At 44.0% G+C, this 24004-nt stretch overlaps 1 protein-coding gene across 2 annotated transcripts in view; it reads right to left on the bottom strand.

The window, feature by feature from the left end:
- Window positions 1–1816: 1816 nt before the first annotated feature.
- INTS4 (integrator complex subunit 4) overlaps window positions 1817–24004 on the bottom strand; it is a 32047-nt gene continuing 9859 nt past the window's right edge. For both annotated transcript variants that reach the window (XM_038177767.2, XM_072032894.1), the window contains exons 11-23: window positions 22065–22270; window positions 20452–20594; window positions 19281–19396; window positions 17962–18095; window positions 17038–17195; window positions 14204–14297; window positions 12008–12088; window positions 9397–9527; window positions 8379–8438; window positions 5632–5791; window positions 5119–5262; window positions 4796–4916; window positions 1817–3224 (exon numbers count right to left, since the gene is read on the bottom strand). In XM_038177767.2, the coding sequence (XP_038033695.1) occupies window positions 3031–3224; window positions 4796–4916; window positions 5119–5262; window positions 5632–5791; window positions 8379–8438; window positions 9397–9527; window positions 12008–12088; window positions 14204–14297; window positions 17038–17195; window positions 17962–18095; window positions 19281–19396; window positions 20452–20594; window positions 22065–22270 (1742 nt within the window). In that variant the 3' untranslated portion in view covers window positions 1817–3030. The remainder of the gene's footprint in view (window positions 3225–4795; window positions 4917–5118; window positions 5263–5631; window positions 5792–8378; window positions 8439–9396; window positions 9528–12007; window positions 12089–14203; window positions 14298–17037; window positions 17196–17961; window positions 18096–19280; window positions 19397–20451; window positions 20595–22064; window positions 22271–24004) is intronic.

The following is a 24004-nucleotide window of genomic DNA, read 5'->3' as shown; positions in this document are numbered from 1 at the left end:
AGTTGATTAAATACTGTTACGCTACTAGAAGTTCGGCAAACACCTTCTCTCTCACCTACTGCTTTTGTTTGGTGGCTTGCTTTTTGTTTTCATACAGCACTGAAGTAATTTTTTGGATGAAGCCATATTTAACAGAACTCCTAGACCCAGAACCTGCATTTGAGCTAATTCAGTGGGTTCTTTCCACCAGCAGCCCTGTTTGGTTTTGTCCTTCCTGCAGGCAGGAGCAGCAGAGGCACGGTGCCAGGTGACACAGAGGTGTATGCGTTTGTGCCACAGCCTCTTAATTGTTCCTTTCATTTGGCAGGATACAGGAGATTCCACTTCTTGGCAGGGAAGTGGGCTTCTGTCTTTAAACTTCTGTCTCTAAACTGCTAAATCTTGCTCCCAGCAGCACAAGAACTCGGTGTCGACAAGGAGATAACCTGCTGCAAGTCTCTTGCAGCTCTACCTCCTGTCACCGCTCCCAGCTCAGCTGCCCAGGTCGGCTGTTCCCAAAACACTCCGCTCCGCTTGGGCTGCTCCAGCCACCGAACACCCTTCGGTCCCCAGCTCTTATCTACAGGGAGCAGCACGCCCGAGCTGGCAGCGAGGAGCAGCAGGCTGCAAAAAAGCTCTGATACGCACCGAACGCCACGCGAGCAGCATTTAAGGGGCAGCAGGCAGTGTTTACAGCTCCCCTTCCTCAGAATAAACTCGCAGAGGTGAGTGAAGTAAGATAAAAACAGCGCTTAGATCTCTAGCTTTGTCAAAAGATCTAACAACTTGGGTAAGCAGCACAGGAATGCGGAGGAAATCCCTCTCCATGAGCTGGAACCCACAGTGATATCATACAGTCCCCATTTACACACGTGTTCTGTTCTTTCAGAGGTCTTTCTGGCAGTGACTGTACCTGCTTACTTTTAAAAGCACGTAAAAACAAAGCTGTGAGTTAGCATCTCGTAATCATCAATGTTGTTCTGAGTAAATCCACGCGTTGTTCTAAGCATCCTCGACTCGGTAATTGCAGTGTTCAGTTTCAAAGGCCTAAGAATTAGCCCAATTAGTTTCAATGCTCTTAAGTGACCTGATTATGAATTTCCCATTAAAAGCACGCAAAACTAGGCTTGAATAAAATGTGTAATTAAATCCGAAAAGTTAAACACGAAGTTCTCAAAGCACAAGGTCAGCCAGAAAAGGAGGACCTCAGATTTCTTCCAATTTAAAGCAGAAGCCAGAGAAAGAGAACTCTGGGATGGTATCGAGAAGAGAAGCCAACTACAGAAAGCTCTTATTAGGGGATTTGAAACATTCGAGTGGTTTTACATTTTCAAGTGATTTCAGTCACCTGAAGTTACAGATGTGGAACTTCTCCAAAGCCTTTCAGGGCTTGATTCTCAGTGGCAATGCAGCATGAGCGTGAACTTTGCTTCGTCTGTTAAATGAGTTCAAGCACAGCACCTGGGAGGAAGATACCAGAAATATGCCCAGTGCTCACGAGAAAGCCAAGATTTTGACATCCCCAATGAAAAAACATCCAGAATGGAGGAATTGACTGATCATCTGTGGCCTGGGAGCACATGATAAACCGTAACTCCCTGATAACCACGGAGCAGGAGGAAAGGCTGAGTTTCTGCTGGCCAGCTGGTGAACACAGCACCCTGAGGGTTTATCTGCAGCCCCAGCTGAGCAGTTTTATGGTTAGGAGTCTTCAGACCACAACATATCAGTCCTAAACAAAATAATAATTAAGAAATATCGTGAAAGCCTCACAGTAATCTCTTATTAGGCCACACCATGCAGGTTCGCTCTTATAAGAAAGAGAAACAAATGAGAATGGGTTTTCCAATTTTATTGTAGGAAAGCATGTAAAGGGTTTTGATCTCTGTACAAGTGGAAAATTTCTTCACTGCTTCGTTTAGGCACTAAGCCTTCCCCCCCACTATCACTGCCTTTAAAAAAAAAAAAAAACAAAACCTGATTTATGAACACAGGTAGCATTTGGCTGCTGCACTACAAAGTTTCACACAGTAAGTGCTCCTAGAAAATCCCACCAAAGATTGCCACAAATTGCTCAAATCGGAATATCAAATTTAGGTTGGAGGCCCTCTGTGAACAGAGGGTGACAAAAAAAGGGGGCTGCAGATTACAGGACTGAACGTTTGGGTCTCTGACCACAAGTCCTGTTGGTAAGGGGCTCCCTGGCCCTGGCACTCAGCGCAGCTGCTTCAGGAGCGTGTTCAGCTCCTGCAACACCTCAGGCAGGCTTTACCTGCCAGAATTGCTGCTGAATTAAAAAACTAAACAGCTTTTCCCATCACAGCACCAGTTCAGGCCAAGACCAGGACTCAGAAACAGATTCTGTATGACTTAGTGGCAAGGGATTCCATCTTTTTTTCAACCCCTGCTATTTAATCACAGCGTTTCTAAAGGCATACAAGTGTGCAACAGGAGAGTGGGTTAAAATTCAGAGACAGAGGGATATACAACTACCTTTTTGGTTTACATGAAAGGGAACACCCTGCTGTGTTGCTATCACTCTAAGGCCCTTCCCACACAAGGGCAACAGCACTTCAGATTTTTTTTTTTGGTTAAGGATTTAGATACCAACGCGAAAATACAAGTTTTAGACAAAAAAAAAAATATATCAAACCTCCTTAGTTTCATCTCAGAGTATTGTTAAAATAAAAAAAAGCAGAGATTTACGTGCCTGAGCATTTACATAGTAAATGGCTTCAGCAGAAAACCTAGAGGCCTTGAGGAGTTCTGGCCCAACACGGTTATTACTGGAATGCTGACTGAGAATTGCCTCGATTTTGGTGATTCAATACAGAAATAACATTTCCTCGAAACTTCTCAGCTACCTGCATAACTCCTGCATCAGTCTATCTGCTTCTTACAGTGACCAACGTTCTTCAGCACCTTTATTTTTCTGGCTGACATGTTTTCTAGAAGCATAACACTGTTCTGGTTTGGTGCCTTGGAACGCAGCACATGGGTTTCATTTGCAACCCAACAACCCCCTAAATGTATTTCTCTTAGTGGCAGGTTTCACCGCCTGGCAGGTTTGGGCATGATATAAACTTTGACGGGTTTGCTGAAGGGTATGGTCCCCTCGATGCCGTTTTCAGGCTGCGGGAGAGCCTCCATGCTCTCATTCCAGGTCGATTTGGGAACCTTAGCAGTCGCCTTGCTCCGGTTGGAATTGTAGGCCAGCAGCAGCCGCACTTCAATCTGACACGGCTCTGAGGAGAAAAAGAAACAGAACAAGCCAAACATGAGTCCCTCACGGAGTGAACAAGCAATGCTGAACAAAATTTTATCTATCATATTCTAATTCTAGGGTGAGAGATCAGAATCCAGCCTGGTGTTTGGAAACACGACCTTGTCATCGCAGGCAGCACAGAATTAAGCACTGCTTTACTCCCTTCTGCCTCTTTGTTGTAGCTTAAAAAGAAAATCCTATGAGTAAATTCAAAACAAACTTCAAATAGAACCGTTAAAAGTTATTCCAACCCAATAATGATAAATTCATTAAAAAGCAGAGAACTAGCAGGCCTTCCCCTCTGTATTTATGGCAGGATCAAGTAAAATCCAGATGATGTCTGGGAAGACCCACAGCACAGGAGATTACTCAAAGATTCTCTTCAGCTGGAGGTCCTGCAAGCCAGCTTTTTTCCCTGTTTTTCAATCTCAGCAGTTAGACAAATATTCCCGATACTGCCCACAAGGTGATCTCACTTTGTTCTCCTCCCAGCGGTCATAATGAAAGCAGGCTTTTAGCCCACACAGAACAACCGAGCAGCAGAGCATGCTGGGCTAAATGTCAAAAATTTCCCCTTCTAGGCTGAAAAACACGATCCTTTTAGGTTTTTCTTACAGAGCACATTATCGAAACCTACAGGCAACTATGTAATTTAGAGATGAGAGGCCCAGCACTGCAGTGGCACTTTGAGACCTCATCGGCACCAGATGGAGCACAAAAAATAACCTTTTTTCCATGGTTATACCACAGTTCAGCTAACACCACCCTAAGATTCGTTTTACCACAGCTCCTCTTCAATTTATAGCTCACAGCCACTGCTATTGCTTCTAATCTCCAAGACTTAAACCCCCTTTTTTATTTGGGCATCCTCCTTCCTGAGCACACACTTTTTACTGGCCTTAATGAATTTATTTTTCATAAATTAAGGCATTTTTATTTTGTCTATTGCTTTGAATTCTGATCCTGTTCTCTCAACCTGTCCCAGCTTGACGTCCATTCCACCTTTCATATGCCCAAGTGCCGATGTCAAAGTTATTAACTGAAATACTGGCTAGGGGAGACACCAGAGCAGAATCCCCTGGGATTAAAATGCTCTTCCCGTATACACTGCAGAAGCAAAAATAAGGACCCAATTCAGCTCCCTCTGGTACAGGATCAACCTTTAAATCCAGATGCTCCCAGCTGCAGGAACAATACAATTTTTTCTTCTCCAAATCAAAACAAAGATAAGCAGAATGAACAAATAGACTGTGGAGGTGCTATATTAAATGGAGTTAAGTGGAACAGTAAAAAGAAAAAAAATGCTTTCATTAACAACATAGATCACCAAATCCTATTAACAGAAAATAAACTGCTCAGAGAAAAAGCCCACATTTGAATAAATGTGGGGAGTTTAAAAAGCAAACAGGAGAAAGGGAACTGCCAAAAATTCTTCTTTGCTTTTGTTGCTTGAAGCCCACAAGCCAATTACTTTCACAGGGAAGCACAAATGCCAACTGCAACTGAATATGAACAGCAACACAACCACGTAAGTTGTACTGGTAGCGTTACCTGTCCACGCTGTGTGCGAGAGGTAAACCTGAGTTATCAGCCTGTGCCTTCCAGGACCAGGATTTCGAAAGTCAGCGGGTTTGGGATGGATTAACTGCGCTTGTCCATCTGGATACAACACCTATAGGGAAAAAAAAGCAAAAACCAAACTGAATGACAACTAGATTTGTACAAGGTGCACTAGTTTGGTGCTTTCAAATTCAGAACTCACTGACGCTGTTAATAAAACACACAATTATTTGCAATTTAGAGGTATTGGCATCCTTATGCAAACCACCCCTAAGGCACAATCTTGTTGGCATTTGTGTCAAGCGACTGCTTACCTGAACTTTAACGGTTCCTTGGGGATCCTGCACGTGCTCCAGAGTCGCGTCGATGTCCAGTGCCACGACCAACCCCGAGGTAAACCTCAGAGGGTTATCGGATTCACCCGTCGGCTCAATGATATTTGCACTCGCTCTGTGGAGCTGCAAGAGGCAAAATGATTGCCAAAAATAAGGGAGGGGAAAAAAAAAGGAAGAGATGATAATTACTGTTCTTAACAGAGAAATTATGCATGAACTTTGGATCATTTTAGATACTGCCAGGAATTATTAAATCTTCCTGACTTTTAGCAGTAGTCTTAGGGACGCTAGGTAAGGAGAAAAAGGTGATGAAATCACACCTATAATATGAAATAACACTCCAATAATAAAGGAGTTGGACTAAATGCTCTTTGTGGCTCCCTTCCAACTTGGAACATGCTGTGAATAGCTTCATGGGCTATTAGGAACTATTTGGAAGCTGAAGACAGCCTGCAAGGCTATTGGCATTTTAATTCTCTGCATTAAACTGACCTGCTCTGGAAGAGGAAGGTGAAGGAAGGTACTCTGTCGCAGCGTTGTTTGAAGAATCTTGACCACTTCTGAAGGCTTGGATGTCACAAGTCTGGGCATCAAGTCCAGCAATTTATCTACAAAACTGCCTTGCATACGCGGGAGCTCAGAGATGAAACACCTGTATTAAGATTGATTAAAAAAAAAAGCTTATTTCAACATTTAATGGTGTTGTTATCTTCAGACAAGCTGGTTTATCTTTATATTTAGTTACAGTGACAGAATGAGACACAGATTCCATTTCTGATGCATAACTCATACTTAAAATAATTTTGGCTAGCTCTGTTGGGACCATACCTTGTGTTCAAGTTGACAACACCAATGTTTACGCACGACTCATTTCTTAAGTCCTGCATCAACATAGAGCCTAGCAGGCAAAGGAATCTGGATTTGAAACTGGATTTGCACAGAAGGAGGTAGAAATGTTGAAGTGAAGTCAACAGCACAGTTATGAGAACCAGCTGCTGTAAGGATGTGTCCACACAAGACTGCACGTGCCGCTCTAATGCTGTTTTGACAGTAAAAGTGCTAATTAAATGAAATTACAGGCAATTCCAGCACTCCACATTCAATCTCAATGTCTCGAGGAAGAAATCCAGTTGGATGGAAGTGCCACTCCTCTTACAGTTGCTTTGTAAACTCTGGAGGTTGGTACATCTCAGGGAAGAGCTGCACATGCCTCGTTATGTTGTGCTCTTTCATGTGGCTCACTAAATTGCTGACTCATTAGAGGATCTAACATAGCCACGCACCCAACACATGAATTCTCTGACCTTCTGCTGCAGCAAAGTTTCCAAACTGGCTTTGGTCTACCAATAAGAATATTAATTGTTATATCTGTATAGTAAAGTTTTAACAATTAAGCTAGAATCAGTAGGAAAAAAATAAGCTAGTTTAGAGGTCAAGAACAGAAGAGAATTCATTCCATAACAAGAGCTGCTCACAAGAGGAGAATTTGGTATTTTTTGTTCTTTATATAGAAGCAAAATTGGTCCAGCACCATACATCCCCACATGCAGAAAACACTTTGTTAAACTGACTCCCCGGGGGCTTATTTGTTACTGTCAGCAACATTCCTGCCACATTTAGCAGGATTATTTTGTAAGCCCAGTAAATGCTTTGTGCAATTTGGTGAAAATATAGAATAAAAGGCACTGTTTCTGTAGGTGAACAGCCTCTTGATCAACGGGCTCTCCTCCCTGCTTGTCAAGTCCAGCGTTTGGCTGTGTTTTCACCTAGGGTTAAGCCTGGGTAGGAATTCTGGGCTTGTTCAAAAACCAGCTTCAGGTCCTAAAGCCCTGGAAGTGAGATTTTCTTCAGGACCCTGGTGATGCTCGAGAGGAGTTCAAAGTCCCTGAACGGAAGCCTCTGTCACCAGCTCACGGTTGGCAAGGATGGAGAAAAATCACCCTCTCCTAGGAATGTGTGCTCTCTCCTGTGACTATCACTGCCCAGACAGCAAATTTCACCTACTCTGTTGTGTGATGCAGCTCAAATCTGGCAGGCTGAGGCTGCACGACCTAGACACGGGGATTTTACATGTACAGGCATTTTCTAGGCGACCTTACAGCTGACAAGATCTGTTAAAACTCAGTTTCTCTTTTGTGGAATTCCTCACGGCCTGTAGGAGTTTCATTCCTAAGACGAAGGGATTCAGTTTTGCTGATCCCAAGATCTAGCGTGAGGAAAAGATAGTAAGGAAGGGAAGAGTCCCGTGCACTGCCTACCAAATAAGCTAATCGTGATGGAATAGGTCCAACTCTCTTCTGTCACACTCAACCATCAAACATGTAAACAATAGGTAGAAAGGAATTTAATTAAGGACTAGAGGTGGAATCTGCTCAGTCACCTCTGGATACCTGTCTCTGGTCTAGCTAATTCCCTTCTGACTCCAAGGAAAAACCTGTGCATTGCTAATCTGACCCATTTTAGACCTCCAAATGAGGATAAGGTGGAATAAGAGCCTCTCTTTCTAGTGCAAAAAGAGCACAGTGCAAATATAAGATGATCCCCACGTTGAGCATGTAGATTGTCCACTTCTTAACTTCAAAGTTGGAAATTTGGCATGAGGAAAAGAGAAATTCCCCTTTTGTCACACTCCTGATTCGATGTTTAGAATGGAATTTCCTTCCTGCTTTATTGTTATCTCATGACAGCAGGCCCTAATGTAGGAGAGCAACAGGGGAAGGGAGATGCAAAGAGATGAAAAATGAATGGGATATTCCCCGATGGTAACGAGCTCTAATGGTCCAGGTAATTTGATGGCAATCATCAAGTAAATGCAGAAGCTGTGAAGTGAACGAGGGATCACAAAGCACCTCCAAATACTTTGCAAAGATGTGAAAAATGCTCCAAGTACAGAAAAACCCCACACGAACTCCATAGAGATCTGAAAGTGCCTTCGGTATAGAACTGCTCGTCCTAGCACCCTGCTGAAGAGGTGGGATTTTGTAACAGCCTCTTTCAGAGCCTGACCCGTAGGTTCAGTGAGCAAAAGGGAAAACAAATATCCTATATTTAGGGCAGAATTCCCCCATTATATGGCTATGAATTTATTTCATTTTATTTCAGTTTTACATACTTAGGAAAGCCAAGTTTGGCACATTCTACACCAAGTTATGTAGAGAAGAATTGTCACCAGCCTTCAGAACATTTCACATCAACTTCAGTTTTAAAATACAAAGCAAAAAAGCAATGGAATTTCTCACCTCTGAAAGGAATCCACTTCCTGTAGGAACTTCTCACACATCCCAAAAAGGGGTTCCACTCTGTAACGAAGACAACATTCCTCACTTTATTTCTGAATAAAGAAAACTGGCTCTGTGGTCATAAGCATTGAGGTGTTTTGAAATCTAGTTCAAGCTCCTTAAAACTGTAAGATCTTAAAGACAATTCCAGAAATGCATTCTCCCCAGGAGAAAAAAAAAAATAAAAAAAATCAGCTGCCAATTTCCTGCCTCCATCCACAGCCCCCTCCACAAGAAATCCCTTGTGTTTGCATAAGGCACTAAGTTCCCAAAGCCATGGCTAGAAAATATTAACTTTCCACCTATAAAAGAGGGTAAGAGGCAAATATATCACGGACCTCTATGGCAACACAGCAAAGTGATAGCAACAGATTCAAAGCAAAAGTAAGCAAAAAAAGGATTTAAGCCACCTTGCTCTAACTCCACTAGATGAACTTCTAATTCTAGAGCCATTTAAACCCAAGCATAACTTTATTCACCTGGGCAGCCAAAATGGACTACATGAAGCCTCTTCTGTTACCTGAACTGTGCATTTTGGCTGTCCCACAAACGCTGGTAGTAAATGAGTCAAAAAGGCAATTCTTTCCTGATGATTTAAGCTCAAAACAAAGTAATGTGGCTATTGCATTCTTCAATATGTCATTTTTTCCTCATTTAAATATGACCCAAGTTTCAATTCTAAGACACTCTTGACAACATTTTTAACGTATGTGATGTTTTTACCCTAGTTTTCTTCTTGCATGTTTGTACCTGAGAGAGCTCATCTCTCCAAACACGTCTTCCCAATAATTTTGTCATCTGATTTAGTACCGTGCCATTATATAGCTACACCAAAGACACAAGGTTCTTCATTCTGCAACTGCCTATTGCTAAGCCATGATGTTTTCTGTGTATAATTTAGCCTTGACACTCTGTGAAACAAAGCTTGAGGATGCAAAGCTTCCAGGTAACCCTAAGAAGCTCTTCTCACCGTCCTTACCCTCTGGCGGTGCGCGCCGTCACTATCAGCTGTAAGGCCTTCGCCTGCAGTCTCATGTGGTGAATAATGACCACTTGCTTGTTTTCCACCCCGCTGTACATGAACTCCATCTTGTACGTTTCTTCCACGATCTGTCAGACAGACACCACGGGGGTAACAAGCCATCAGACTTCAATTTTTGTTGCCCAGGCACGGGCAACAAGAATTTATCTGCTGAATAGATGGGCTTAACTAGACAAGAGAAGTGCTGAAATTAATACCACTGGGCTCAGTAAAACTGTACAGAAGCAACAACTTACAAGTTATTTAATAAGATTCCCTCACCTTGCACTGACGGGAAGTGATCTACACTCACCATCGCAACAGGAAAAACTTCCCTGGGGGTCCACACGCTGCTAAGAAGGGCACCCAAGAACGACAGTTCAATTAGAGAAGATTTAAGAAGCTGATAGGCTTTTGTTTTCCCTGGGGACAACTGTCAACAGCACAGGAGGTTGTGATGCACAGCAGTAGCTGCCTCTTAAAACATTTTAATTAACTGGAGACTCAAAACATCAGCCTAACTTCCCAGCAGATCCAGGAACTTACTTTTACTTTAGATTTGTTTCCTGATTATTTAATAGCTTATTTTGTCCCTTAAGATAGAAGAACTTAGCTTTGTTTTTTGTTTTGTTTTTTGTTTTGTTTTTGTTTTTGGGGAGCAGGATGTGGCCCTCACCATCCACGAAGAACTGGTTGGTGACCTGCTACGGCACTTGGATGTCCACAAATCGATGGGGCCGGATGGGATCCACCCAAGGGTACTGAGAGAACTGGCAGAGGAGCTGGCCAAGCCCCTATCCATCATTTATCAGCAGTCCTGGCTATCGGGGGAGGTCCCAGCTGACTGGCGACTAGCAAATGTGACGCCCATCTACAAGAAGGGCCGGAGGGCAGACCCGGGGAACTACAGGCCGGTCAGTTTGACCTCAGTACCAGGGAAGCTCATGGAGCAGATCCTCTTGGGAGTCATCATGCGGCACTTGAAGGGCAAGCAGGCGATCAGGCCCAGCCAGCATGGGTTTATGGAAGGCAGGTCCTGCTTGACGAACCTGATCTCCTTCTACGACAAAGTGACGCGCTGGGTGGATGAGGGAAAGGCTGTGGATGTGGTCTACCTTGACTTCAGCAAGGCTTTTGACACCGTCTCCCACAGCATTCTCCTCAAGAAACTGGCTGCTCTTGGCTTGGACTGGCGCACGCTTCGTTGGGTTAGAAACTGGCTGGATAGCCAGGCCCAAAGAGTTGTGGTGAATGGAGCCAAGTCCAGTTGGAGGCCAGTCACTAGTGGCGTCCCCCAGGGCTCGGTGCTGGGGCCGGTCCTCTTTAACATCTTCATCAATGATCTGGATGACGGCATTGAGTGCACCCTCAGTAAGTTTGCAGATGACACCAAGCTAGGTGCGTGTGTCGATCTGCTCGAGGGTAGGAAGGCTCTGCAGGAGGATCTGGATAGGCTGCACCGATGGGCTGAGGTCAACTGCATGAAGTTCAACAAGGCCAAGTGCCGGGTCCTGCACCTGGGGCGCAATAACCCCAAGCAGAACTACAGGCTGGGAGAGGAATGGTTGGAGAGCTGCCAGGCAGAGAAGGACCTGGGAGTGATGGTGGACAGTCGGCTGAATATGAGCCAGCAGTGTGCTCAGGTGGCCAAGAAGGCCAACGGCATCCTGGCTTGTATCAGAAACACTGTGACCAGCAGGGCTAGGGAGGTGATCGTCCCCCTGTACTCAGCTCTGGTGAGGCCGCACCTCGAGTACTGTGTTCAGTTTTGGGCCCCTCGCTACAAGAAGGACATCGAGGTGCTTGAGCGGGTCCAAAGAAGGGCAACGAAGCTGGTGAGGGGCCTGGAGAGCAAGTCCTATGAGGAGCGGCTGAAGGAGCTGGGCTTGTTCAGCCTAGAGAAGAGGAGGCTCAGGGGTGACCTTATTGCTCTGTATAAGTACATTAAAGGAGGCTGTAGAGAGGTGGGGGTTGGCCTGTTCTCCCATGTGCCTGGTGACAGGACGAGGGGGAATGGGCTAAAGTTATGCCAGGGGAGTTTTAGGTTAGATGTTAGGAAGAATTTCTTTACTGAAAGGGTTGTGAGGCACTGGAACGGGCTGCCCAGGGAGGTGGTGGAGTCACCATCCCTGGAAGTCTTTAAAAGACGTTTAGATGTAGAGCTTAGGGATATGGTTTAGTGGGGACTGTTAGTGTTAGGTTAGAGGTTGGACTCGATGATCTTGAGGTCTCTTCCAACCTAGAAATTCTGTGAAATTCTGTGAAATTCCAGGATCACATTGTCAAACATCACAAACAGTTCTCCACTTTTTCTTACTATTCAGGAAGATGTGTGTGATGTTTGCCTTTTTCCATTGGTCATAAATCTCCCCCAGTCCCACCTGATTTCATCTTTTGAAGATGACAGAAACTGTTTTGCTTTGGGGAGCTAAGATTTACTCGGACAGACTGTGGTAGAAGGTCAGAAACGCGTTGTTGTCGCATGGCCAAGGAAGTTTGGATCTGAGGACTTGCCTCCAGATCAGGATCCCTGGATCTGAGGACGCAGCCCCGGCTGCTTCAGCCTCACCTGCTTGGCCGCAGCAGATGCCAACGCGTTCTGTTTCAGGTACAGAGGAGCCGCCACGTTCCACAGCTTCTCCTGCAAGGCCTACAAAAGAAAGTGAAGAAATGTGATCATAAATAAACACCCAGTTGAGTCTAAGCATTACAACCCTGTGCTAGATGAAACGGGCTTAGGAACAGGGAATGTGCCCTGTTTCTTGGCTCTACACCAACAGGTTGTTTGAAAGAGCAGGGCAAGGGTTTCTTTTTGCCTTTAAGCACAACACAGGGCACTGAAGCCTCCAATATCTGTGTTTTTATATAAGCACACCCAGACACCTACATAGCTATAAAATAAGAAACTGAAGTTGAGAATAACATTAACAATGCTGGGAACGAGGGGCTGGCTGAGCTGCAGACTTTTCAGTACTTTTTTAAGGAGAACTTCATGCAGAACACAGCCGCTTATTAGCAAAACAATAACCCACTGCATTATCACCTCCTTGAGACTAAGAGCTGGGCATTCTCAGATTGCAGGCAGAAAGTGGAAACAATAACAACTGTCCCCAGAAACGCACCCACGCCGTCATATTTCTGAGCCTTCCTGTTGACAGTTTCCACCCCCTTTTTGCCCAAAAAGATCCTGGAGTTACTGAGCGTAGCACAGCTGCTGGTATTGGCACTATAGAAACCCCATTTGCTTTTTGGTTTATGTTAAAAACAATCAAGAAGGTTTTACTGGATGATTTATATCACTTTTTTTGTTTGTTTTAAAGCTGCCTGACCTCAGATACAAGAAAACCCAAAAGTGGCTGTAGCCAAAGCTCAAGAACCTGCACGCTGTATCATTCACCTAGGCTGGCCCCAGAATCCCATTTAAAAATGGGATCCCTTCAAAGGGCAGGGTACGTAGAGCCTTTTAGAGTCCAGAAGTTTTTGGCATTTGAGGGGCTGGGAAAATTCAAATGCTTTTTTCCCCTCCAGTAGTTTCTGTTGTGGTGGGAAAAAAAAACAACTGGAAAGAAATCTACTGAAAAGGGCTGCTCTGACACTAAGGTTCTTTCTGCTGTCTCAGAATTCCTAATTGCATGATATTAGGAGTTAGTTTTCATTTCAGCCACGTTGCTGACTCCTCTCCATCACTGAGACACTGACTGTTTCTTCTACAGCTCAAGGAAAGAACGGCTTGGGCAGTGTTTACCCACTTCTTCCAGACAGAGCACTGCAGAGTGGCTCACCCCAGTCAGCCCCTGGAGAAAGGCACCAAGGCCATCTCCAAATGCTGGTCCCCTGCACATTCTGCTTTGGGAGAAGCTCTGAATTTTGGAGAATCATAGAATGGTTTGGGTTGGAAGTGGTCCTCGATTAAGGATAATTAATTCTTCAATTAACTACAAAGGGAATTGTAACACCACTCATCTACATCTACGTTTTCTTTGGGTTACAAACATATTCCAAGGAGCTGAGGGCTGCTACATTCCAAGCAGCAGCTACGTATTTAGAGAAATTGAAATTCCTTCTTGGTTTTACGTAACAAAGCTCTTACTGCATCCCTTCTGGAAACCTGTTTGCGGTCTTTCCTTACAAACAGGTTATGTTTGAGGACTTAAACTCACTCACATGCTGCTGTCAGCTTAAAGCTTGAGAAGCAAAGCAAAAAAAAGAGTTCCTGTTTAAGCTGACTTCAAAAAGGGTCACTGCCGTGGCGTCAAAAGAACCACTTCATCTGCTAATACCAAACGGACAGATCATTTCAGCATGGTAAAGCACAACTGATATTTTGCTCAATCAAGCCTTAAGAATTCCTCTGGCATTGGTGCCAAAAAAGCTGGCTACAAAAGAGTCTAGAAAAACTCCACTTTCAGTAGCAGTTTAGCAAAAAGCATTCCAGCGGTCTCTTGCAGAGAAAAGCGAACTCTCTTAACGTGAAAGGCTGCAGAGTGGCTGTTCCCACTGTGATTTCTGTTAGGAAATAAGCTCTTTGCTGGCAAAACGCACGTGAGCCAACAGAAGTTGTACGTGCAACAGCAGAGCTGTGCGATGGTGTGTTAGCTGCAAAGTTACCACATAAATTATTTGCCACAGAAGGGAAGCAGGGATATCAGAAATCCGCAGAATCTGAGCTTTCAACACAGATCAGTTTTCATTTAAGAAGTCCCATCACTGCCACGGATTGGGGGCATTGTGAAGAAGAGCCCAGGAAAGCCAGCTGAAGTCAAACCTTGATGAGGAGCAGCTGACACTGCAGGTAAGTCGCCGTGAAGTCTGCCATCCCTGCCAGCTCCGACTGCAGCTCCCCGAGCCTCTGAAGATCACTGAAGCAAGAGAAAAAGAAGGAAAAAAAAAACGTTGAGACAGCAGGAGGCTGAAATGCACACAGAACGCAGCAGGCAGCTATTCCTGCATCCTGCTTTTCCTCACCCCGAGAATGGGCAGCAGAAGCAGCAGGAAAACACGCTCTACAAAACAGTTTGCACCTTGGGACTTGGCATCTCCGTTTTTCCTGGAGGCTGGCGGAGGCAGCAGTAAGTCTGTCAGCCCACGTTACTCCGCGGCCCTACGGGAACCACAGGGCAGAGCAGTTCCAGATTTCACTCCAAAAGTGAAAAAGCTCCAGCTTTCCACAGCAGCTAACGAGGCGTTTGCGTTACGCTGCTGGGAAATCTAACTACTCCTGGTGGCTGGGAAAGGATGCTTGGAACACGCTGGGCTCGTGTAAGCAGGCAGCTCTGAAATATAGCTGCCTTTTTAAAACAAACTCCAAGCTGCTGTACTGATATCTGCCCAACTGGCTGCTGCCTGTGGTCTGGTACAGTTATTTCTTGTAAATCAAACAGCCATCTAAGTGACTTTTATCCTGACAGGGCAAAAAATAGATGGTTAATGGAACATGGAAAGGCTTAGTTCTCTACACTTAGGGATGTTTTAAAGCATGCAGTAAGGAAACAAAACTCATTTTTGGTTCTGTGACAAAAAATAAGTTGGATAACGTGGATTTAACATCTTCGTTCTCTGCATTTTGCTTTGATACAAAGGTGTACTAAAATTGTCTTTCTACTTTCAGATTTCCTACTGTATTATCAAAAAACGTGTTGTTTTTTTCCCCTTCAGGTAACCCTTTTCATTTGGTGTATATTTATCTTTGTACCTACAATGCAATTCTGAAACTTGAGCTCTGCTACACCTGAAGCCTGTCATCTGGCACCACATCCATGAGACGCTCTGGATTCACCACCAAAAGAAAATCTTCCCTAAGCCTTCCCTGAAGGCAGGGGCAGTAGAAGCAGCCTCACACTGACTCAATTCCACCTTTTCCAGGGGACAAGAGAGAGCTAACGTGGAGCAGGATGGCATCCTGCGGCTACAAGCTACTCAGAGCCTCCGCTTCCCAGTCCTGTGTGGTTCCCACCACCACCAATTCTATTTTCTTAGAAATCTTAAACAGATTTCAACGTCCCTGCGAGACAAAAAAAAAAATAAATCCTGCTGTACAGACGGAGAAACTAAACCCCAAAGACCAAATTACTAAAAAGCCTGCACAGTTTCAGCTGTGAAGCCTGGGGGCAGAATGTCAGGCCTGAGCGTGGTTCGAAATGCCAGTCACCAGCAGCCACCAGGAGGGCTGCATTACTTCCCCCGATGACAATAAGGAGGGAGCCGTGTTCCACCACAGGATGGCTGCTGTGTCTTCCTCCTATCCCCCTCTTCCCAGCACCAAAATCGTCAGAGCAGCAAAAAAATCTTCCCCTCTGCAAAATAACCTTCAGCACCTTTTTGTTTTCGTCTTAAATCCTCCCTTCTCTTAAGGGGGGGAAAAAAACAGCTGGGTTAGCACAGCTCCTGGGTGGTGATGCTTGAAAAAAGAGTTTAAAAAGCCAAGCAAATGATTTCCACCAGCTCCAAACCATTGCTGTCCTTTGCTGCACATCAGCTGCGCGTGCAGCCATCTCAGGCACGACTGCTAGCCTCAAAATGGAAACTGTTCACAGCCCCTGAGGTTCCCAGCGTTTCATTGTGCCGCTGAGATTTTGGATGCTTTGCCAAGAGATAACCTGCTCAAAGCATTTCCTCCACTCAGCGCTCCCAGGCTGCGTTTCAGGCAGCTTCAAAACAGCTGAGGAGAAGCCACGTCGCTTTCAGAAGCAGGTTTTCAGCGAGGAGCATGCTGTTTATTCTCCACTGCAGGTGGGTGTGAAAGCAATTTGCAGCTACACACACAGAAAAGGCAGATTTTTGGGGGAGAAAAAAAAGCTTTTTGGAATTCTGTAATCCAAATAAAGCACATTAGACCATTTTGCTAACTCTCAAAAATAAGACTCTTGTCCTCTTTCCAAGCAGAGGGATCACACTGAAAGGATCCTTTTCAAGTGCTTTGTTTGTGCAAATCAGGCCGGAGATGAAATGGGGAAGGCAGCATAAAACTCACAGTCAGAAGCCACACTGAAACCTTATCTACCCAGAGAGCAGCATGCAATAACATTGTTTCTTCCATAAAAAAACCTCTCTGAATTTCAAACTGATAAAGAACGATGAAGTCCTTTAACAGTGGGACTGGTGACAGGAACCCAGCAGAGCAACAGAAGCAGGTCCTCTCCCACAGGACCTAGAAACTGGATGACCGAAGGGGAAAACCCCACAAACAAGCTAAAAAAAACAACCCTGTGCACATACATCACAAATAAGCTGATCAAAATGAGGCACACGTACAGGGAGAGAACTTGAAATGACACACTAGGCCATCATCCATAAAAACAAAGTATATTTTAAATATATTTTCTGATAAATGAGCAGTCCAAGATGCAGTACTCTCGCCATACCCAGAAGAGACGTCCACCTAAAACCCTCACTGATTATTCAGTGCAGCAGAGCCAAGATCATCAGCTTTATTTTCAACAGCCTGTGAATTCTGTTTGGACAAAGTGCTCTCGAGAGGAAGGCTTGGACTAAATGCCAAAGGGCAAAGAAAAACGTTGACATTCAGAAACAAAGCAGCTACGTCAGAGAAGCTGCTGCTCCTACCCCATCTTCCAATGAGCAGGACAGCCACAGCCTTACCGGATGGTGAATTCCAGCAGCTCCTGTATGCCCTGCGGGTCGAGGTGCTGCAGGTTGTAAACCCTCTCCAGGCTCTGGTGCAAGAACTGCTGGGAAGGATCTTCGTGCGGCGTAATGCTGGGAGAGACGGGGGAGGACACCAGCTTCCTGCCTGGCAACTAAGCAGAAAGAAGCACGTGCATGCAATGGGAAGCCCAACACAAGTTAAGAGCCCTGCAAAATGCTGCTGCATTATTTAACTGCTACCAACTGCGAGCTCCAGTTCGTTTCTCTGATTCAAAATTTACACCACGGCTTTGGAGTCTGTAAATTGTTCATTAATGCTCTCAATTTTACAATCTGTTTGTAGCTCGAGATCTTCAGATCAAACATCAGCATGCCTTGGAGGGAAACATCTTCCTCATCCATTAACTACGAAGCCGTGAAATCGGGAGAAGTCCAAGACCACACAACCTGCAATCCAGTTTATGAACTGTGACAGGATTTAGGACCGACTTCAATCCCACCTGTACTTCCAGGCAGGAAAAGCTTGCTTCAAAGTGGCAGGGAACACATCCGTGAATAAACTGTTTAGGTAGGAGAGAAGCCAAAAGTTGCAAGACCTACAAAAGGCTGAGCTCCCCTTCCCCATAGGGGAAGCTTTTAAAGCTCCTGGGGTCGTGCTCCTAGCATTCTTTTCTCAGCAGCAGAGCATGTGCTACCCTCACTTGAGAGGGATAACTTTATTCTCCCCCTAAATATTACAAAATCCATATTGTAGCAATTTAATATTTGGCTCTCCTTCCTTAACATCCATTTCAATATTCACTTTTGTGGGGAAAAAAAATACTTCAGAACCAAAGTATTACAGGCTGGCGGACACGGAAGAGACCAACAATATTCAAAACAGAGCGGGAAAGCACAAACCTGGGTGATTCAACTTACTCTTAAAGGAGGGACCAGATGAGAGAGACTGTCCCGAAGGTAGGCGTAGTGTCTGAATGTATGATCCGAAAACAGCGCTGGCATTGTTGGGCAACTCTTCGCGGCGTTGAAAATCAGAACCAGAACAGCAATGTCTATTGAAACGGATTGTTAACGAAAAATAAAACAACCACCAGAAGAGCTCTTTGGGGACGGCATGTTAAAAACAACTCAACAGCTTTTTCTTTGCTGGTGACTGTTTAGGAAGTTCTTTACAGGCAAAGAATGCTGAGCAAAACCCAAAGAGGCAGCTGTCGGGGCAGAGAGAAATGAAGTACAAAGAGCAAACACTACGGAACGGGCCATGTTGAAGAAAGGAGGTTACTGCCAGCGAGGCTCTGAGGCAGCTCAAAGGATAGCAGCCAGTAAGGAGTTCACAAAAGGGACCTGAACCTGTTTACCAACTCCTGCAAATCTTCTGTATCTGTGAGCTGCCAAGCATAAAGGCTCCAACCTGAGGAACCAGTTCCTCCTCCTCGCTCCAGATCCTTTCCAAGTTTTCAGCTGAAGCTATTCAGCCAGCTTCATTCAAACCTGCCTGGCACTCTGAATGAGAGCACCCTTTGTTTTTAGCTAGCAGTTTACTCACTGGAACAGTACCATGCAGGTCTACCTTATTGTTTCTGGCTCCCAAGGCTTTCTTCACAGAACATTTCTCTGTAAAATTCGGTTGCAATTTACACCCAGAACATTCTCTGGAATAACAGGTCTTGGTTTTCACCCCTCAAAGTTCCTTTGATCCTCAAATCCTAAAACAAATTGACTCAAATGATTCCTGAGCTGTCTGATTAAGGATTTACCTTTCTCTCCACCTGATCCCTGCCCTTTTCAATTCTCACAAGGCATTTAATCTGCTAGCTAATGGCCTCTGAGCTGTGAGAAAAATAAGGACTAGCTTCGCAGACCGGAGCAACTTGTTGCATGGAAAACCACTCAGCTAAAACATTTTCCAGATTAGTGCAAGTTAAATGTGTATTTTCACATCAAAGGGCTCATCTGCAAAGTCTAAACCTTGACAAATTGTTTGTCAAACAGATCATTCATTATAACGTTAAAAAAGGCTAATTATACCACACTGGTGTTTATGAAAATGGTTACAGGTAACGGTTATTCCATCATTTGCTGAGTAATAAAACTCAGTAATAAAAGTGACAAAGGGATTCAGAAATAGTCATGGGATTGCCTGCTAGTCTGGAATGGTTTAATAAGTTTAAGCATCAGGAAAATACAAAGAAGTCTTTTACAGTTAAAGAGATCGTTTGGCTTCATTAAAAAGATACAGGCTGGATCATCCATGTCTGGTTCTGGAGTGTCAAAGAATGGATGTGTGCTCAGCAGCTCGGGGACTAATGGAAGCACCAAAGTGGGATGCCGGCTTCCCAAGAACTTCAAGCACCTGTGAACAGATTAAAATGTTTCCTAGGAAACTTGTACATCGCAAAGTGCAATGTTTTAAGACATTATTGTACTGTAGGGGCACTTTGAGGTGTCAAGCAGCAAGAAAAAATCCTCCTGTTCAAGGCTACGTGCAAACTCAGGGCAGCACTGTCTCTTCAAGGCTAAGGATTTGTCTTAGAGTTTGAGAGTCCAAGAAAATGGCTTGAAAAAACAAACAGTAATAAAAAATAGTTTACTTAAGCTGTCCAAGAGATAGTTAACAGCTGGAGCTACACAACCTAAGAAAAACTTTCATATTAAATGATAACTAAATAATAAATATGAAGTGTTTTTTCTTCAAAAAAAAAAAAAAAAAAGGTAGAAGAGTAAGGAAGTAAAAGACTAAGCAAACAAAACAAAACAAAAAAAAACACAACAAAACCAAACCCTACTGAACTCCAAGAACAATGTAAGAGTATACTAGAAGGAAAAGCAGACTGGTAAACAGTTTCTGCAATAATAACCAAGAACTCCATCCCAGGCTATGTGTGCTGAAGCATCGCTTCGTCACTTCCATTAAGCGACCAAAAAAACCCACAATTGCTCATTATTTTTCCTCGGACAGAAAAAAAAAATCCCTCCACCAGCACGACGCCATGCAGCCAATCCACTTGCCATGGCTGAGCTAGCCAGCTGCTGGAGAATATCGCTACTCAACGTAGCACAAAACATTAATTGCACAGAGGAGGTAACTTTTAAACTGGAGGGTGAAAACAGCTTTTCTGGAAACCCTGAGAATGCTGTGACTGCTTGTAAGACAGGTGTGAGGTGTTTTTTTTTCCCCAGCATGGTCATCACTTCTGGATTCCCACAAGTATTGAGAAGCAAGAAAAGTGTGGAGTTTCTCTGTCAGTTGTGAATATGTACAACATTTGCACAGCTGCCATTCCAAGGATTTACCCAACAACAGGATTTTAGATCCGTTATCTTCTTAGCTAGTTCTTCATTTGCCTAAAGCCTCAGTTTTTAAGGAAGTAGGAAACTAAGACACGCGAGGACACTGAACACACTCACTTCCAAATGGATTCTCTGTCTGTGGGATACTTCGTCAGGTTTTTCAGAAGTTCCACCAGTGCGAGATGGATGCCTTCTTTAGTTGAGACATTGGTGCAACACAGCAGCTCGTGCAGAGCTTCCCGAATGTCCCTTGAAGAATCCTAAAACAAACAAAAAAAAAACCAAGAATCCTAAAACATCGTAAGCAAATCCTAAACAACAATCCTAAAACACAACAAAAATCACCACCTCTGAGCGTTCAGAGAGAGGCATACCTGTGCATACACTTATTTTAAATTTAGCAGTTCCTGCTCCTTGGAAATGTTGCTTAGCACTAGGAGCATCTGAAAAATTGTGTGTGTTTAATTATTATAGCTAAAACAGAGATGAACTGACAGACCAGGCAACTGCTGCAGCCTGCTGCTGGTCTCCTCTACTCTTGTGTTTCATTTAATGGGTTGAAATTAATCTTTTTCACCACTGACCTCAAAACAGCAACAGCTGAAGGTCAATTCCTCCAGCTTTTACCTCTGTTACCTTCGGAGGGTTTCAGGCGATATTGTAAAGAGGAGCTCATGCAATCCTGAAGTAGCGTTTTTTGAAATAGCGTGGCTGGACTCCAGCATAATTAATTAAATCCTTCTGCCAAAAAAAACCACCTTGCAGCTCCATAATGCAGCTCCTTGCTGTCTGCATTTGTGTGGCATCGGTGGACAGAATGTGAAAATTTGACAGGATACAAGAACTGGCTGCATTTCAATGGGGGAGTCTTTTTTTCCTTTTTTTTTCTTAAATTATAATTTGCTAAATATCAACAGCACATTCCTCACTGTCTCACACAAAAGAAGGAAGAGCAGCCCTCTTGTAAAGGCTCTGAAATGACAGCTCACGCACACAAATGACCAAAGAGGAAAGCTCAGGGGGGTGCTCAACTGGTCTTTATTTTGGTGCAGGATACGACTGGAAGAGAAGATTTACTCTAAAGGCTGTAATGAAACAGCTGAGGAAATAAAATACATCAGGTGAGCTGCACGGGCCACTTGGAGAGCAGGATGGAGACAGGTGAGGAAGAAAAATACAAAGGGAAAGAGGAACACAGCTCTGAAGATAAGACCAAAAACACAGTGAAAAGCAGAATGTGAAGGCTGATGAGAAAAGCAAGGAGCAGCTGAGAGTCACTCAGATCAAGTTAAAGCAGCTGAAGGAAAATAGAAGTTACCCCTGCCCCTACAATTCAGGCAACAAAGGTGGGCACCCTGGCTCTGTTTGGTGAGCAAAGGTGTAGGGAAAGTGGCTGAACAAAAGCAAGGCAAAGATTAAGCTGGATTCTACAAAGTGTTGTGAAGTGCTGGAGCAGAAAACGAGACAGAAGGAAACCCACGTGATGCAGCAGCGTGGTTATCAATGGCAGAGAGCTTTTATCTGAGTATCACCTATTAAAAATATATTCTGTTGTACTGGAGATCATGAGCTACTAGACTGTAGGAGTCTTTGGGGCATTTAAAGATGAGGAGAAGAAACAAAAATGTGTGGTTTCAGCTCAGAAGGGGCTGCTAAGCATTATGTAATTATTGTAACTCCTGAAAGAAAGCTGAAAAGCATTTTTTTTCCCCTCCTTAAGAAGTTCTTACCTCCAAAACAGCTAACACAGTATCCAGCTGGTCTTCCCGGAGCGTGATGTTGTTGGAGATTTTTCTCATCGTGTGTATCGACTGCAGCCTCACCTCCTCGATCTCGTCGTTAAACATGTCCACCAAAAAATCGAGACATTTCTCCGCAAAAGAAGGCGAGGACTGGGCCAGCATACAGAGGGCCTCGACCGCAGCAATGCGAACCTCTGTTGAAAGACAGGGAAGGATTTAATCATTATTGCTGTTTAAAAGGATACCCCAAGCGACAGCCAGGCCTCGGCTTGTTCAAGGACTGGGCTAAGGACAGGAGTTGCTAAGGAAACACTGAAAATGACAGAGAGTGAGCAGGGACCCGTGACACCGGGGACCTTTTCACAGGAAAGCCTTCAAATCAAAAGCCTCACCTCTACTACAGCTCGTGCTGCTGCTTTAGGTGCCTGCACAGGGACTTTCAGGTGAAAGAAGGTCTCCTGGCCAGCTATTAATATTTCATGGCACATTTTGCCATTTTTATAGTGTAGCTATAAACCCTGGTATCTTAAGCAAGCTCATTTAGATAATTAAACCCTGCTTGCTTTATTCTTGCAGACATTTTAATTGCTCGGAGCATTTGCTGTGTTTTTAGCTTGCCATTTAGCACTTGGCGAATTGCTGAAAAGCTCAAGAGGATCAGCATTTCAGCAGCAGACAGAACTAAATTCCTCTGCTTCATGACTTCCTCAAAAGAAAGGGAAAGAAAAGCCACCTAATTATTAAAACAGCTCAATTTAAGCAGAAGAAAAACAATACATACACATATTCAGAATGCATTTATGCTGTAAAACATAGCAGGAATTTAAAGAGCACCCAAATATAAGAAGCTTATGTGGAGAGGAGATCCTCCTCCCAGTGCTAACTTCCATACCATTTCTATGCTGGGATCATGAAAATGAAGATTAATCTGATGTCTTGCAAACATTATTGTTTTAGGCACACTTCTATTTTTCATTCTAATTAGTTCATCTTGAAAGCATTTATTTAAACTTGCGTTTAGTTTTTAGGCCTATTGTTCTTAAAGCACATACTCGATTCCTGATTATTCTGATTAAGCAGAGGAATGCAAACTCAGCCAGACCTCTGCTTCTTCTGTGGCAAAGCCTTTGTCACGGCTACGAGTCTCCGTGGTCTTTAAGGTCAAGGTATTGGAAGGAAAAACACCACCACTACCAAAATGCATTTGCCAATATTGTGTTCATAAACTTGACACATTGATTTAGATTCAAGTTAAAGATGGAATTCAAGAAATTAAGAGAAGCTGGGAGTCAGGAAGAAGATGGCTCAGCAGGATTTAAAAATGCTGCAGTGGAAGGAGACATACACACTACTTAGAAACCTGTGCCTAATCCACATCTCTCCATTTTACCAGCAATCCCAATAGTCAACAAACTGGAGAAGGAGTTCCACAGACCAATGGAATGAGCCAGTGAAAAATTTTTATTGTTATTCGGAAAAAAAGTTGCATTTTTGAGCTTCAGGGAGAGTTTAGCTACTGGAGAACGTGCTTCTATTTGCAGGAGCTGTGGATTAATAAACTAGAGATATTGTTAGAACTTTTATACTTTCTAATTTAGTCTCATCCTTGCAGCAGTGTTAGAATCGAAATCAGAATAACATTCAGGGCTGAGCATTTTCAGGGTTCTGTACAAATACCAGCCGTTCTCAGCAGCCTTTTGAAATACAAACCTCCACTTTGTCCCCAGGAAAGTTGGGCTACAAAAGGCTAAAACACACAGACCTTCCTGAGGCCACCAGCATGCTCAATGCTACAGCCGAACTTAAAAGCTCCTGAATGCCCATTTTGATACTCATAATTTATCTTTTTTAAAAGAACTGACCAGATATCATCTGCTGTAAAGCAGATGAAGGCCTCCAAGTTCATCACAGCAAGGCTGGGAGACCTT

Source organism: Anas platyrhynchos, chromosome 1, assembly GCF_047663525.1.
Source record: "Anas platyrhynchos isolate ZD024472 breed Pekin duck chromosome 1, IASCAAS_PekinDuck_T2T, whole genome shotgun sequence".
NCBI classification, from domain to species: Eukaryota; Metazoa; Chordata; class Aves; order Anseriformes; family Anatidae; genus Anas; species Anas platyrhynchos.
The sequence above is the reverse complement of the archived record's forward strand: the minus strand, read 5'-3'. Positions and strand labels throughout refer to the sequence as shown.